Genomic DNA, 17,828 nt, shown 5'->3' on the forward strand with positions numbered 1-17,828 from the left:
TTCAATCAACATTTACTAAGTACCTTTAATCCTCCATTTACCAGGAAGAATTTTATGCTGTCATTTAAAGCCTCTTCCGTTACGTCTTAAAATAATCTTTAATACCACTTCCTTTTTTTGCAAATTGACCATGATGTAATATTAAATAACTAATTCAAATGTTTCAAATGTTTCAAATTTTTCAAATGTTTCAAATTTTTCCAATTTTTCAAACTTTTCAAATGTTTTAAACTTCTCAAATGTTTCAAATTTTCCAAATTTTTCAAATGTTTCAAGTTTTTCAAATTTCTCAACTGTCTGCAACGGTTCAGAATCGAGAAGTTAGATCGAAAAATTGACCTTTATCGATGCTACATTGATACAGCAATGTAATTACATTACGTTGCTTCCCAGCCAGCCATTTCGATATTAACCTTCAAAGGGAGGAATTTCCCACAAAGCAATCGCCGAAAACACTCGGCCGGCGAAACGAGAATTCTTTCAGGATTAAACCGTTGCCCACACGCAGCCGACCCAGGAAATTGCAATTCTTTCGGGTCTCGTGGAATTAGTATGTGCAATATTATAATGTTCCCACTTTTAACTCTGTCGAGGGCACTGTGCTGTAATTGTCGCGTTGCCCTTTTTCCTTGATTTCAACCCGTCTCAAACTGCTACGTCCGTTCGACGTGTTATAAATTGATTTCTAATTTTCACCTTTTTTCACAGATTTTTCCGCGTTTTTCACGTATCGATTTACTTAGAATTCTTTTCAGTTTCTGAAACGTTTCACATTTTTACATTATTTTGCTGCAGTTAATTTAATTCAATTTGATTTAATTTAACTCGTTACAAACTGTTACATACTAAATAACGTAAATAAGTATCGTCAACTGTAAATGACGTATTTTCCTCCATTTTTCATTTTTCTGTCTTAAGTTCATAGTGTCACTAAAGTGTTGCGGTAATTCTCGCACATTTTGAAGCATCCCGTATATATCGTCCGTTTACATTGTAAACCGAGACGATGACACTTTGCTACGTTAATTAACACAGTTTAGAGAACAGCTATTTAATAGTATCTATTGTTATCTTAAGGCGTACAATGGATGAGATTGGATTACCGAACTCTGAGACACGATTAATTGTGTGATTATGTGATTAAGAAGGACTGCTCTCGTTGGAACGACTGTTTCGTAGTCGGAATATACAGTACTGTCGGAAGGATTAATGTTCGAGTTCATATTAATAGAAGCGTGAACATGTTATTAACCAGCAAACATTTCATTGAAAATCTTCATTCATCATCGTTGAACAATGAATATTCCTATACACGCAATACATAAAAATCTAGACAAAAGTCAAGACAAGTGCAAGACAAACGCACAATTGTAATACAAAGAGTTTCTCAAATAATTATCATTTAATCGAAGGAATTACTTAATTAATACAATTTAACGTATTAACACTAGAACTACTGTAACAGTCAAAATGACTGGTTTCGATTTTTTGTTTAGCAATTATTGATATTTTCAAAGCATTGAATATTCGAAATGATTTTGAAACTAAATAGTTGAATGTCTGAAGAAACTGAAAGTAATCTATTGTTACAATTTTTATAGGAATTGCATATTAGTCGTATTAAATGCTGGTAGTTCCAGTGTTAACCATAGAACTACCTGTCTTTAAAAACGGAAATGATCTCCAATTACATTTAAAAGATGTTAATTCACTAATCAGACTCAGTTCTAGTTCCCAGTGCCAACATCGATAGTTTACGGTGAAAATTCCGAATCCATTTTTATTATCGGCGTTATCACTGTATATCCTCGTATTCTATACATCCATCCCTGATAATCCGAAGCAAACATCGGCCGTCCGTTTCGGATAGAAAGCCGTCGCTAAAAATATCCTCGTTGACAGCCGTGTCCTTTCGCCGGAGGACCGCATGAATTGCAAAACTCGGAAGCAGGTGTCGCGGACGTCCTAGTTCGAGGAGCCCGCGTCCGAGACTAAATGTCTCGATGACAAAACGGTTAAAATCGATACGTGATACATACATACATACGTGTATATACGTGTATGTATATACATATATGTATATATCATGTGCATATAACTTCTATGACACTGTGTATAATATATCCACTAATATATCTGCAGTACGCAGTACTATACGAGCTCATTTTGTAAATTGCATAAATCGATTTTTCGGAAAAATTAAGCTAGTGATTGCAGTAGTTGCAATGCTATGTTATCCGTTCATTTTTAGCAGCTTTTTCTAATGATCTTGAGCCTTTGCGGACGAACGTCATTTCGACGAGAAGGAAAACATTTTAATCATTCCTTCTATTCTCATAAGTGACAGTCACATCGTGATTCATAAAAACACGTGGTTAGCCTCAAACATGACAAAATAGAGTACTTAAAATAAACATCTCAATTAATATCACTAACAACAACATAATATCAATTTTCAACTAATCCCAAGAACATTCCACAAAAGTCTCTCCCCTGTAGAACCCGATAATAGTTGAGCCATTGTTCTGAACCACTCAATACAGTATCTACTATATATAATCTATCTATCTAGAATATATCTACCGGTACATATATTATTCACAGCACTATACATATGAAACCGTACGTATAACACAGCGTGCACACAAATATAAATCCGTATCCCCGTGACCCGGTCGTTATTGTCTGATAATGAACCGGGACGAAAGTAACGTGGCAAGCAGCAACGTTCTCTTTCCTGTCCCCGCTCATGAATTTCCGACAACGATGATTCGCGGGAAAATGGAGGTCACGATCCGCCGGTGTGTCCTCGACCGTACAACTTTCTTCCTTTCTTCTCTTCCTTTCGTTCTTTCCCCGTGGGTTCGAGTGTTACTCGAACTCCCGCCGGAATTTTTTCGCGAGCGATCCCTGCGACGAGGAGATACCGCATCGAGAACTTTGCCGGTAGATTTATGGTCCGCGTCAGCCTCACGGATTTTTTTCACTGATTTCTTACCATTCGCTTTTTCTCCGCTCGATTCCGACCCCACGATTTTCGTTAGAATTATAGTGGTTACTGTATTATAGATGGTGAAAGAATGGATCTTGAGTAATCGAGAACTAGGAATAAATATACGTGGGAATGGATGTGTTTGAGTGTGCGAATAGATATATCGATGAATGATGAATGTGTGTGCAATAGATGAATGACGCGACTGTGTGTCGCGTTTTGAATGAATGTTAAAAGCGTTGGAATGTTCTAGATTATATTGATTTTTATGTTAATAATGTTCGTTTTTATGAATCTAGAATATTCCAAATATATGTGAAGTCAATGCATGGCAATGAAAGAATGTTCTAGAAAGTTCAAAGGGTTAATAAAGAAGCAAGCGTTTACTATTATTCAGAATATTATTCTCAACTGGTTAAATAATATAATTCTTCCCTCTCGTTTGTTGTATTCGTACGTTGAAACTGTAATGATGAGGAATGTTTAAAAATACTGAATCGATGCACCGAATATCGCAGGGAATATAGAAGTATTAGGTTTCCGGGGCGCGCCATTTTTTCGGTCGCGTCAAAACAGTCGATCGATGCTTTTGGAAGGTAAATCCCGCCACATTGCGTGGCTGCTTCGCCGGCCTGCCATCTTTTTGACACGCCATTCTTTTCATGAAAATCAACGAGACAGGTACATACAGCCTGCGCCCGGCCGAGTAAGAAACTCGTAGAGGGATGAAGAAGGAAGGCTAATGGGTTTCAGCGATGTAAAGTTTGCGAGACAGACAGTGTCACGAGTGCACATGTGTACATAGGTGTATGTGTTTACATGTACAGACCGTGTACATCACATTCCGAGCCTCGTGTGTAGACACCTCAATTTTTGCTTCTATAGATTTCGTAAATGAAATCAAATAAAATAGGTTTACTATATTATAAGCCTTCACGTGTGGATATTTAAATTTTTATTATATATTTCGTAAATAAAATCAAATAAAATAGGTTTAATACATTGTAAGTCTCCGTAAAAAGTGTAACAAACTGCCTGTTCTATTAAATGTAAAATAATTATCTTCTGGTATATGTAAAGACCGTTGACTGATTTTTTAGATGAAAAAGGTTTGTATCAATCCAGTTTGAATTATTAAATTATTGAAAACAGACATAGTAAAATTTTCTACTCGACAGACTTTCTTACTGTTATATTTCAGTTAATAAAGAAGATAAAGTTTTTATCATTCGAATTTATGTTGTTACATTATGCTCACTGAGAAACCAGTGTAACAGATATTTATTATCCAATCTTTGTTTCCAGGTTCATGGTGGTATTGGTGTGCCTCATATTTAGTGTTTTGTCAACCATAGACCAGTACAGTAATTTCGCGAACGAAACGCTGTTTTGGATGGTAAGTAACCCCATTTCATCTAATTTTATTTTTAAAACAGTACTAGTACTTATTTAACCCTTTGCGGACGAATGTCGACACTCTGACGAGGTCAAACTTTCATATTTGTAAAACTAAGTTGCAAATAAACAATTTAACTATTGAAACAGCGAAATATCAGTCCGTTTTCTTTTTTCCTCTATTATTTAAACATTCGATGTGTAATTCGACAGGATCTGCCTTGGGTTTTGTATACTATAAATAATCTTCGTCCGCAAAGGGTTAAAATACTTATACTACTCTTGAACCAATTTTTCAAACATATAAATGCACAAAAATCTGCGATCCAATTATCAATCAATACACTTCGAAGTAAAGATAGAAATATACATTGTAGTATCCAATAGAAAAACGCTACTGATTCCAAGTTAACGCAATTGTTTTGGACATCGATTGTTTACTCTCGACGTTTCGAAACCGAATTTTACACTCGATTCACTGAACCCGTGAATTTGACGGATATAGAATGTTTTAAACATTACTGAGCACTTAATCTTTATGACTCCCTTGAATGACAAGAATCATTATGACAGTCATCGGTCATACGACTAAGTTCCGTGTACAAAATTCCTGCAATTCCCAATTGAGAAGCTGACATAATAATTAGTGTCCCTTTACCAGATTACTTTTAATTAATATTCGTTGAATCAACAAAATGTTTGAATCATAAAATGGAACACGTTTTCTTCGACAAAAATGAAATGCGTCTGTCGCGCATAATTTTCGACGATTAAATCGTACCGGAAACGGTTAACCTAATTTAATCTTTCGAGTCTGAATCAGTTGGCATCGCGAAGGGTTAAACTCGGTCTCGCGTTCAACGCGAAACGAACCTCGACTTGAAAGGGCCACAAAATCAAGGAACACGATCTCCTTCATTTGAAAGCTGCAGCTGGCTTTTAACGTTTCATTGAACACCGCGAACTTTCACGAAGATCCCGAGCAAATTGCGTTCCGCTTCATTCTTTTATTGGACGCAACCGGTGGCCAGCCGCAACCGGAATATTGATGCTGTTCCAAACTTTCGGAAATGCCGTCTACCCTTTTCATATCGTTATCGAGCAAACGATTGTTCCGACGAAAACAGACGTTTCGGGAAATGCCGCTCCTCAACGCTAGAACTACCGAGCATTTAATACGATTAATATGCAATTTCTATAAAAATTGTAACAATACATTATTTTCAGTTTCTTCGGGCACTCGTTATAGTACTGAGATGAAACTATTTATTTTCAAAATCATTTCGAATATTCAATGCTTCGAAGATATCGATAATTGCCAAACAAAAAAATCGAAACCAGTCATTTTGACTGGTAAACTTTAACCTTTTGCGCTCCTATGTCGAATACGACTCGACATCAGTTTTATTCGCAGCTGTGCTTTGCCAAGATATTTTTCAAATAGATTATATTATTATGTTACTGTTCTCTACAAACTATCTATTTTTTAAACGCATTTCAAATCAATTATCGTAATAACAGTTATCGAGGAAACAATGCAAAAGAAATTCAGAGTGCACAGGGTTAACACGATGAATGCCATGGGTCACCGGTGACCCCAACGTAATTGAATTACTATAGTTCACTGAATTAAACGATTATTTACCCGATGCGGCGATGTTCAGCTGAATGAACATGTAATAATAACGCAATTCATTCGAATGATCGAATATAGCTTTTCCATTTCGTGTATTTTGCTCTATAAAATCTTTGCTTTATAAAATTAGTTTGTCGACTATGAACGAAATAATGAGTCCCAGAGCGCAATTAGAAATAAAAATGGTTTGGCAGTTTTGGAAGGTTCCCTCGAACCTCGGATAAGAGACATAATCGGCGAAAGCGAGCTGTTTAGCGGGACGCGAAAGAAATACCGAGTAAATGAAGGACTTAAAAACCGTCGGGAAAAAAGTTGAATCGTCGGAAAAATTGAAGGAAAATTGAATTATAAAGAGGAATCCCGAAGGATTTCTGTGGACTGAAGGTGAACGCGTGCGTTTCGGCAAAGAAAGTGGAGAATTTTATTGGGAATCGCGCATATAATCTCGCCGCTGTACACGTGTACGGCTCAAAGACAGTTATTAAAATCTTTATACGATAACGCGAGCCAGTGGACGTAATAACTTTCCACGGGAAAATTCATTTCCACGGCAGCTAGAACTCAGAACCGCGGCGAAACTTTATAATTAATTTTTAATCTCGCTACAAAGCTTTCGAGTTCATTTTTTTAGTTGAATTCGATAACAGTGGACGCAGTCGCGTGGCTTGTTGAGTACGGAGCTTTATATAACAATATATATAATATATATATATTATAGATTGTACTGTTATCTAACGAGATTTATTAAAATCATTTAAAATTAAAAGCCGAGGAGAGGAATTTTATTAGTCGAATTTTAAATTTTCTGCAAATTTATTGGGAAGTGGGTTTAGCTTGAATTTATAGAGCATTTAATACAGGTAATGTATTATTCATTAGGCAATGTATTATTAATTACCGTTATATATTGTTACAAATAAATGTTATATATAAAACAAAATATAAAACGTCGATTCGATCTATTCATACATTAAAACAATAGTAAACTAGGAAATTACTGAACACCGAAACTACTAGAATATTCAAAAGACGCCAATAGTCGAGTAGAAATTCTAATGAAGCACTCGCGATCAACTTCGACAGTTATCGTGGAAATATTTTGAAAGTTTATTGCGTCCGGAAACAAGGGCACCGCGTGGGTTCGCGAATCATTATGCAAATGCCTGGAAAGGAAGAATGCGAGGAAATTTAGGGTGCCGCGAGGAGAATGTCGATCATCCCCGCGACCCTTTCCGAAAGCTCTTCCGTGTGTGCTCTCGTCCATCGTCGGGTGAACCATAGCTTTCGCTTATGTGCCTCGGGCACACACACCGTGGCAAGCTTTCTACGCACATATTACAAGGTTTGACAAATTGGCAGTTTCCCTCTAATAATACAGCCAGCCCGGCTTCCTTCCGGCTTCCCTCTACGTGACAACCGAAAAATGCCATCGAGACACCAGCCATTAAGGCAGTTCCTTTTGAGGAACAAGCCTTTTGAAGTTTTCCTCGCCGATAATTTCTCCCGTGACGTTGACGAACTATCAATCGCCGCGTGAGAAAGGAAATTTCGTTGAAATCAAATCAACCCTTAGCACTTCGGATGGTATCGTAACCTATCGGCAACTGCAATTAATTTTTGTAGTATTATTTTATACCACCGGTGGCTCACAGTAAGATGTCACGTTAGAGAATGTGTAATTTGTTTTTGTCAAAATAGAAAATCGTTTCAGTTTCTGAATTGAAACTGCAGGTTCATTAATTTTTTTGATTTTATCAGTCAATTATAATTGAAGTATCATTACATTAGGTTGGTAACCGATTGTTAGGAGTCAGTCGAAAATGGTATTGCTGCAGAAACGTAACTTCAAGCTTGTTCATGTTCGAGTGAAACAGGAAATTCGTTTTTTTGCAGAAGGATTGTACTTCGAGAGAAAAATGCTCGTCCAAATATTACATGTCGACAGCGGGAAAAATTTGACAGGCTGACTGAAATATCTAATTCATCCGGGGTACAGAGCAGATGGTGTTCCAACTGCTTGGGTGCAAAATATTTGTTTAAATTTACAAACTTTCCGAGTCGGAGTCGATTTAAAAAGATCTCAGAGTTTTGAATCTGTTGAAAACTGTAAACAATCTGTAAAAAAATATTTTAATTCAAAACCAGTCAACTATCGCAGAACATCAATTGAAATTGCAATTCAACGAAGCATCGTACATTAATGATACAACACGAATAAACAATCACATTTAAGAGAAACGAAGGTCACTTCTTGAATCATCAAGCTAATAATTCGTCAGCTACGGGCGCCGCGCGTCTGACGTAATCCGGGCGATGATTTGGAACATGGCGGACGGCTCGAAGCCGAATAATTTGTGGGGCAGCGCGACGATGTCGAACGAATTAGAAAAAGAGAGTGAAAAGCACGAGAACCGTCACGGAATGCCCAACGTCGCGATTCTGTCATCGATGTTCCCATTTTTCCAGGGCATCGTAGCGTTACAATAAAGGTCATACAATCGATATAGCGTCCCTATATACCGTCTAGCTCGTCGCGCATTTATTTTAAGAACCGGGAATTAATGACTGCGCTACCATTGAAAGTCATCGCTGGAATGCTTTTCCTGCTATTATAATTATCGGCTCGAGCCGGGCAATTTTCCATTTTTTTTTTTCTCTCGCATTGTTATGCCCGCCGACATCTGACGTATTGATTTGTTTATTCGCGTTACGGACATCGCGTTTTTAAAAGCACGCCGCGCCGAGTCGATTTCCCTTTACGCGCTGATGTTATTTCCCACCATTGCCATTCGAGATTTCTCTGTGCACGATAGCGTTTCGATTTTAAGGATCGATTACGCTACTGTCGTGACTGTAAGCAAGGTGTTTTGGTTATTCGGTATTTAGGAGTAACAGGATTTAAGATTATCGACCATTCGTTTTAATCTATCGCGTTGAAATGTGATTATGTTTTAATTGTCTTTATTTTGAAAATTGCAAGGATATGCTTGAAATATACTATAAGTCAAAATATTAAGTAATTAAATTGATTGAACTGCGGATTTTATGCATTTATGAGAAAATTGGATACTGTCGTTATGATACTATTTTTTATAATACTAATATTGTTATGGTACTATCATTATGATGCCATGTATTATGATACTACTGTTATTACGATACTATCATTATGATGCCATTTATTATGATACTACTATTATTACGATACTTATCATTATGCTACCATTTATTATAATAATACTAATATTACGGTACTATTATTATAATACTATTACCACGATACTACAACCATCACAATCCTATTATCACGGTACTGTTATTACGATACTGAAAGGTACGTATTTCCTCGTTTACTTTCAGGAAATATGTTTGGTGGTATTCTTCGGGGTGGAGTACCTAGTGCGGTTATGGAGCGCAGGCTGCAGATCAAAGTACATGGGCTGCTGCGGCAGGCTGCGATTCATACGGAAACCGATTTGTATCATAGGTAAGTGCGTTCTCTAATGTACATCCGGACCAGTTCAATCAGTGTCTGTGCTCGAACTAATCCAATATGCGCATTGTGCAATTGTCGTGTCCCAAAATTGGATCTGGAGGATATTCACTTCGTGCGGTAAAAGCGATTCGATCGCTGCTCGATACTTACGCTTTGCATTCTTCAGTGTCTCATTGACTTCTCATTTCGTGATTAGTCTCAATTCGGAGTGTCTCAATTAGTTCCAATCGTTGATCGCCGACTTAAATTTATAATATTTGCGGACGAAGAATCTTTGAAATATACAGAATCCTCAGCAGACGAAGATAAATGATACATCGATCGCTTGAGCAATTAGACAGAAAAGAAACTATATACCGATCTCCTGCTGTTCAAGTAACTGAATCATTCGTTTGCAACTGAATCTTCCATATCCGAACATTTCATCTCGCAAATGTCGACGTTCGTCCGCAAAGTGTTAAGCGTCGTTTCATCGGAAGCGACGGGTCGCTCGGCGGTCCGAGGCGCGGCGGGCGCGCGTCGCGCAGCGTGATTCGCGATTAAAACGAACTTCGCCGAGCGGGTAAATTGTAACACGTATCCGGACGTTAATCGAATCGGGCATCGCGTGCTTATCGGTAGGGTCAATTACGCGCGCTCGATTGCCATGGAATATTCAACTTCGCGGAACAATAACGCGGTAAAACGTCATCGGACACTGATACGTCGGGCCGAATCTATACACGGTGTTAACGAAAATTATGGACACGGCCGGTCGCGGTGTCCTCTGACAGGTGATGCCACGTGTGCAAAGTGAATTCAGGATAAAACGTAGGAAATAGAAGATAGACGATTGGAAATGGGAATCGGAGAATAGCAAGTATGTTGGACATAGAGTGTATTGGGAAGTAAATAGGAAAGTAGAAAATTGGAAATGTAACGTAGAAAGTAGGACGTAGGAAATAGAATGTAGAAAGTAGGAAGTTGACAGTCGAAAATTCGAAGTAACGAATAGAGAATGGGAAATAGGAATTATGAAGTAGAAATGGATTTATATTTGAAGTTGTGTTTGTATTTTTATTTGTATTTGGGTATTTATTTTTTATATGAATTTGAATTTGAATTTGAATTTGAATTTGAATTTGCTTTGACATTGAACATTTTAATAGACGCATGCTTAAATACCATTTCTCTCGCGTATGCATCCATGAATATTTTCATTCAATTTTTCAATCCATCACCGAATATATAAAATTCCTTATTTGCGAACACGACGACTAATTAACAATTAAGTAATTCTGTACAACCGATAAACGCGGAGTAAGGTGGGCATGTCACAGGTCTAGAACGATTCTGATCTGAATAATTGCTTTGTTTATTATCAGATTTAATTGTGGTGGTCGCATCTATGGTGGTCTTGTCAGTGGGAAGCAACGGTCAAGTGTTCGCCACTTCCGCCATAAGGGGCATCCGGTTTTTGCAAATACTGCGGATGCTTCACGTCGATCGGCAAGGTGGTACGTGGCGACTTCTCGGTTCTGTTGTTTTCATTCACCGTCAGGTACGTTCAGAAATGATCCAGTAACGTTTCATTCGACTCGAGAGATACCCTAAGCATATTACAAAACTGGAATATCATTAACCCCTTGAACGAAAACGAGTCTCACTCGCGATCGCCCTAATTTATCTTATTAAACCTACCCTATCGTAACCAAAACGATTCTTTTATTTCCCTAAGAAATCCAATCGAACCTGTAATACTTCAGTGTTCTTTTTATAAATAATTCTATTCAGAAATTTGACAAAAAAACAGTATGAGCATAAACACGTGAGACGAAATAAATCGTGAGGCAAGGGGTTAACACTAAAACTATCGGAGATCAAAATGATCCTGATGTCTTCTTTTTCCAATTATTAAGATAACAAATGTTTCTTTGAGAAATTATTCAAGAAATTATTCAAGAATTGCAGAATAACTGAAGTAGATTCTTAGAGTTTCTATGGAGGAATTTCAAAGCAATTGAACTCGGTAGTTTTAGTGTTAAATGTAAACTCAAAGTGATCTCAATCTCGGCATCTGTAAGATCGAGTTTTTAAGTTAAGCTCGAGGTTTTTAAGAGTAACGACTGTAGGGAAATTATTTACTGAAATAGTTTCTCTAACAGAAAGAAAACATCAACGTCGAACGATGGCGATGATGGTGGTTCTATTAAAGCGTCTTGATCAAAACTTTCAGGAGCTGATCACGACATTGTACATCGGGTTCCTAGGTCTTATTTTCAGCAGTTACTTCGTGTATCTTGCCGAAAAAGATGCTGTTGGGCCCGATGGAAAAACAGACTTTTCCAGTTACGCGGATGCACTGTGGTGGGGGGTGGTAAATATAATTATTTCGACATCTGTGTTTGTTGTCACTTCATTTAATTACGCTGTGCCTTATTCTTTCTCATCGCACTCCGATCACTTTGCGTGTTTCTATCACCGTCAGCACTTCGCTCGATACTTTGCCTAGCGATTTCAAGTACGTTCGATACTCGATGATACTTATCGTCACACGAAAAGTAGTTCGTAAACGGAGACTCTGCATCTCGGGCGAATATACTATCTCACTCGGTAGAATTAGGTGAAATTCTAGAAAAGGTGTTATTTAAAAATATTCGACGTTCAATACTTCAAACGAGAACTGTCTTTAAAAAATTTAAATAAAGATTCAACTGTGAGTAAAATTGAAACTTCAAAATCGAGGATATTTCGAGTATTTTTCGAAGAAACTGTTTCACTCGGTAGAATTGCGGAAAATTCTAAAAGAGATGTTATTTCAAATATTCGATGTTCAGCACTCCATACGAGAACTGTCTTTAAAAAAATTTAAATAAAGATTCGACTGTGAGTAAAATTGAAACTTCAAAATCGAGGATATTTCGAGTATTTTTCGATAAGTGAGATATTTTATTCTCGAAGTAATATATACAATGTAATGGAACGAATCCTTTGGTAATATTCGAAATGACATTTCAGAGCCGGTCGTCATTGAACTCGTATCTTCAGCTTCGCTGCGTTGATTTTTTCCTCGACAGAGAAATCTTTCGCCAGCTACTTGATTCGCGTCTCGCCTTCAGTTAGAATCTTTCTTATATGCACAATTGCAATGAAACGCACGGCATGCGAAGGAAAGGCGAGGAATGCTGCCGTCAAAGATCGCGATTTTGTACGATATTGCACGACCTAACGTCGCGACGAGGCGTCTAATTGAATCAGATGCCTCACATGCAAGCTGCCTTCAAGGCGAACCTACCATCGAGTGATTGCCACTTAATTCTTCGATTCGAAACGTGTCTTGATAGGTTCACACGATTAAGAATTGAGAATAGAGTTAACTGTACGACTTGAATCACTGATAGACAAATTTATTTTCTATATATAATCGAAAATTTCCTTTCGACTTGTTTCTATTATTTCAAACTTAGAAATACCACCATGCTTTCTCAAATTCGCAGCACACATTAAGAATGAAATTTTGTCCACTCGATCAACCATTCTTGCATTTAATACCAAGTGTTCTAATTGAAACTTGAGGCCAGTCACAAAGCAAATTCAACAATTTCTGTGAACAGTTCATACTCTGCACACAAACCTTTGCACTAGAGTCGCCTCTCAGTCACTTAATTCACCGCGAAATCATGAAGTTCAATGTCTAATATCAGACTTTGCATAATGCAGCAATAGGAATAATATCGAAACAAAATCATTTCCTTCCTCAATGTGTACGCGATTTCTCGTTAACCCCTCAGTGGAAATGACGTGCTCCCCTCGATGATTAATTCCGTACGTTATTTTACAAATCTGCCATATCGTAACCAAAATAATTTTCTCATTTCCATAATGAAATTCAATTCAACCTATAATACTACAATTTCCTTCACAATGACGATCAAAAAATATTGACTATTTCTAATAGAAAGCTTCTACAATGCAAGCTATTAATTTCATTTCCTTTGTACCCGTTCTCGCAAGTCTTCCCATTCGAAGCGCGAAACAAGAATTCCCGTTCGGCGGTTGAGAACCACTGCTCCCAACGGAGCATTTTTCCGCGGAGGCGCGAAAGGCTCCTCGCGCTAAATAACCGGCATATTCGCGTCGATGTAATAAGCGGTTCGGTCCGTTCGGTTTCTATTAACGCGAATAATTAATTCGACCCAGCGATTTCGCTCATTACCGCGGAATGGGTTTCATTCAGCGACGTGTACAGCTTAATTGTACGGCCGGCCGGCAATGTTTATTAAGCGGCGCACGCTAATCACTCGGAAAATATGCAGCTATTTAGAATCCCTCGGACGGTCAACCGAACGGGATCGATTCGAACGGTGCCCGAATAAATAAGGATTCGAGTGCGCGCGGATCGATTAACGCCGGCCACTCGGCCATTTCCCGTCGACACTTTTGCTTTCTTAGCGGCTGAAAAAAGAACTTCCTCGAACTCGGACGCTCCCGTTCGGTTATCGGATGTCCCGCGGACGGCCGGTCCATTTACTTTAAATTTCAATTTTAATTAGACTCCGCTTGCCGGCCCGTTGGTACGCGCCCGTTGATTACTCGGTTACATCGACGAATCTCGCCGGATTAAGAGATCGCGCCGCAGTGAATTCCGGGATTCGCTCGAATCTCGGCCGCATTTTGCTGTTGGCTTTTGTTTCACGGTTTTGCGTGTGTATTCGTGTCTATCTGTGCGTTGTTTCGCGCCTTGGCTACCGTCGGCGATTGAAAAATCTCGTTTCGGTGTACCGTTGTCGCTTGTAGAGTGCTATCGGCAATTTTGTCGAGCCTATTAGAGCCAAATATCATTGGACAACAGAATTTCGCCACTCGAATGGCGTGTTTAACGTTCGTTCGTGACAGCCGACCTCGTCGGACGTCGTTCAAGAAAAAAGAGCGCTTCGTCGAGCGGTAATCAGACTTTCGTCGAGTGCTGCTCGTCGAGAAATTACCCGAAAAACTCTCGTTAGGGAGCTCGCGTGTAAATATTTGGCGAACGTGGAACTGTTCTCGCTCGTTCGAGAAAACGATGAACGCCCGTCAATCTTAGGCAACATTGAATTCGGATGTTTAGTGCAATAAGGACGTACACTTCAAACAAATCTTCGTGAATGATCGTTTTAAGCATCAGCAATTCGCAGTAATCTTCGATCATTCGATTACTTTCGTTGTTCGCTGTATACATTCCCTTGACAACTACAAACGATTTATGCTATATTTTCAACTTGTTTTTTTTTAGCTGGAAGCATCATTGTTATTAGGTTGAACAGGAAGTTCAGTCGGTGAACTTAAGGAGAAATTTGTTTAACACATTCCGTGCCACCGGAAATTTCGATTATATCTTGCTCACGAGTGCATTGATTTTCCAAATGAAATATTAAGACACGTTCAAGTTTTTGGTGACTTTTATATATATTTTTATATTATTTCTTCATGTTTTCGCTGCTTTGCAACGTGCACCGCTGCCCTTTGCTACATATTTCCTCAGAAAAATTGGGCGTGTACCACAAATGGTACACGTGGCACGGAACGTGTTAACAAGACATCAATTGTTTCTCAATCTAACGAGGGAAGTCGAACCCGGAAACGTCGAAAGGTTCAAATTTTGTAAATTTTTACCGACAAAATCTCCTGTTCAACCCAATATGGCCTGCATCTCACAGAACGCATTGCTCGTTACATGTTTATCGTGTCTAACCTCCTTTTCCGTTGAATCCTCGATGTCTGTCCTTCGACAATTTTGTGAGAAAGGACAGATATCTGGATGTTGATAAGTGTTGTCCTTGATGTTGATGTGGAACGTGTAAGTCGAGATACAAGCAAATTGGTTGCGAAAGAAGGTTGCGTTAATTCTGCATTGTTTCGTTCATAGATTACCGTGACCACTATCGGCTACGGTGACACTGTCCCACAGACATGGATGGGGAAAATAGTCGCCTCGTGTTTCAGCGTATTCGCCATATCTTTTTTCGCACTTCCAGCCGTAAGTATGATCCTCTTATCGTCGATTCTAATGGGTGACTAACGTCGATTTTCGTTAAATCGCCGGCGATCGCAAAAGACAGCTAAAATTTGTCTTCTTCGTAACATAAAATTACTCTTATCAAAAAACTTGGATTTTCACACAACTTCTTAACACTAGAACTAGCATTTAATACGATTAATGTCTAATCTCTATAGAAATTGCAACAATAAATCGTTCTCAGTTTCTTCAGACATTCATTACAATATTCAAGTGAAAATTCCTTCAAGATCATTTCGAATATCGAAAGCTTTTAAACATCAATAACACCTAGCTAATCAAAGCCTGATAAAGATCTAACCAAAGCTCTCAAAACATCGATAATCGCGAAAGAAAATCAAAATCCACTCAGTTCGACTAATACAGTACTTCTAATAATTAAATATTAATCCAAAATACAGTTCCTTTCTCAAAACACATCTCGCCCATCCATTCCTCAAGCCCACTTTCCAAACGAATACATAAAAACCTCCACAAAACGCAATCCATAGAAAACAATAAACATAACCCACAGTACGAAAACAATTATCATCCCGCGAACCCATAAAAAAAGAACTGACATTCGCTTGAGCTAGCAGGCTGATGGGCCCCCTTAAGCTGCCATAAGGGAACAGCCAGTTTCTCGTTTCAGGGTATACTGGGCTCCGGTTTCGCGCTGAAAGTCCAGCAGAAGCAACGGCAGAAGCACTTCAACCGACAAATCCCGGCGGCCGCCATGTTGATACAGTGCCTGTGGAGGTGTTACGCGGCGGACAAATCGTTCAACAGCGTGGCGACGTGGAAGATCTATCTGAAGGACCCCGCGCCGGCCGGCCAGCCGTCGACGCCACTGGGAAAGGTAAGCTCATCGCATCACGATCGTTTTGACAAAGTTCAGTGGCCGGTAGCTACTAGCCGTTGATTGTTGATGTTCCTAGTTGCTTTACGATGTTCGTCGGCGGTCTTAATCGACGCCGACCATTGCGATTTACGTTCTTGCCGTTAGCATTGGAATCGCTTCCAGTCGGCGATCCGGGAACTTTTCTGTTTCATTGTGTTACCGCGGACGCGTTCGGAACACGATCGCCTCGGCTCCCCGCGGAGCTCTTCCCGTTTCTACGACTCGAATTAAACGTTACTGCGAACCTTTGCCCGGGTTCTTCGTTCCGCTTCGATGCGAAATCGCGGGTGCTCCTGCTTCCGAGCGGAATGCTGGAGTTGATTTTATATCTCCGGGAAATGGGGAACGTCCGCTTCGAATCGGTAGCCGGACGCCTTGGAAACAGCGGAGGATGTTTGTGTTTGGTGGATTTTATTATGTAGGATGTGTTTGGAGATGTACGCGGAAGGTTGATTTTCTTGATTGGATTTTCTTTATGACGCAGCGAGCTCGGAAGCCAATGCGGTTGGGTGTAAAGAGGAATTGAGGGAATTAGTGTTTTCGCTTCTGGAATGATTAAGATGTTCGGAAGATAGAGGAGCTCTCTGATTTAGAATAAAGACGAAATTCTTTAATAACTGAGAGAATATTATTTACTGCGCTGAAATTTAGGGGAAACGAAATATCCAGAAATGGTAACTATGGCTTCTGAGCGACTCGTATAAGCATCTTTTTTAAATTCTCTATTAACCCTTTGCACTCGGGAGGTGACTCTCAGTCGCCACTGGATTCGACCCAACAAAATGATAAAATTTCAGATCCAATATTGAATTTTATATAGTATATAAAAATAGTTTTGTCGCTTAATTTATACAAGGTATTTCTTTATGTCAGTTGTAAAAAGTACCATTGATATCTTATCAGAAAATAATGAATATTTCTTGAGAAAAATATTCTCGAGTGCAAAGGGTTAACTAATATTCAGGACTTACGTAAATTCGAGAATTTCTTTGCCTTTCACTTTTCGAAATTTTCTGGAAAACGTATCTTCTCGTACACGTTCCAAACAGTGAAAGATATTCGAATATTTTCTATCGTACCATTCGTTGAAAGTAAATTCCTATTACAGGTTAAAAGAGACAGATTAAAATATCTTCTTAATTCCTCATATACACGATGCCGACTTTGGTTTGTTAATAAAGTTGCAATCGTTCGTTTTGATAGTCTCCCTGGTGCATCGTCGATCAAAACGACCATTGCAGCGTCACGTGAAATTAGATCATCGCCGCCGCTTGACATGTTTATAATTACCAAACAGTCTGCCCCCGCAAGTATTAGTAAACATTAATTAGGTGCTGACGTCGCATGATAACTAACATTTTCTCGAATCGATTTTCTGCAAACGTCGAAGGCTAA

At 38.8% G+C, this 17,828-nt stretch overlaps 1 protein-coding gene across 7 annotated transcripts in view; it reads left to right on the forward strand.

Annotated features, from left to right (window-relative positions):
* LOC116429212 (KCNQ potassium channel) overlaps positions 1 to 17,828 on the forward strand; it is a 93,218-nt gene that overhangs the window by 33,771 nt on the left and 41,619 nt on the right. For all 7 annotated transcript variants that reach the window (XM_076366355.1, XM_031981896.2, XM_076366360.1 and 4 more), the window contains exons 3-8: positions 4,298 to 4,388; positions 9,384 to 9,510; positions 10,884 to 11,059; positions 11,735 to 11,875; positions 15,404 to 15,514; positions 16,185 to 16,391. In XM_076366355.1, coding sequence (XP_076222470.1) covers positions 4,298 to 4,388; positions 9,384 to 9,510; positions 10,884 to 11,059; positions 11,735 to 11,875; positions 15,404 to 15,514; positions 16,185 to 16,391 — 853 coding nt within the window. The remainder of the gene's footprint in view (positions 1 to 4,297; positions 4,389 to 9,383; positions 9,511 to 10,883; positions 11,060 to 11,734; positions 11,876 to 15,403; positions 15,515 to 16,184; positions 16,392 to 17,828) is intronic.

Source organism: Nomia melanderi, chromosome 3, assembly GCF_051020985.1.
Source record: "Nomia melanderi isolate GNS246 chromosome 3, iyNomMela1, whole genome shotgun sequence".
Lineage (NCBI taxonomy): Eukaryota > Metazoa > Arthropoda > Insecta > Hymenoptera > Halictidae > Nomia > Nomia melanderi.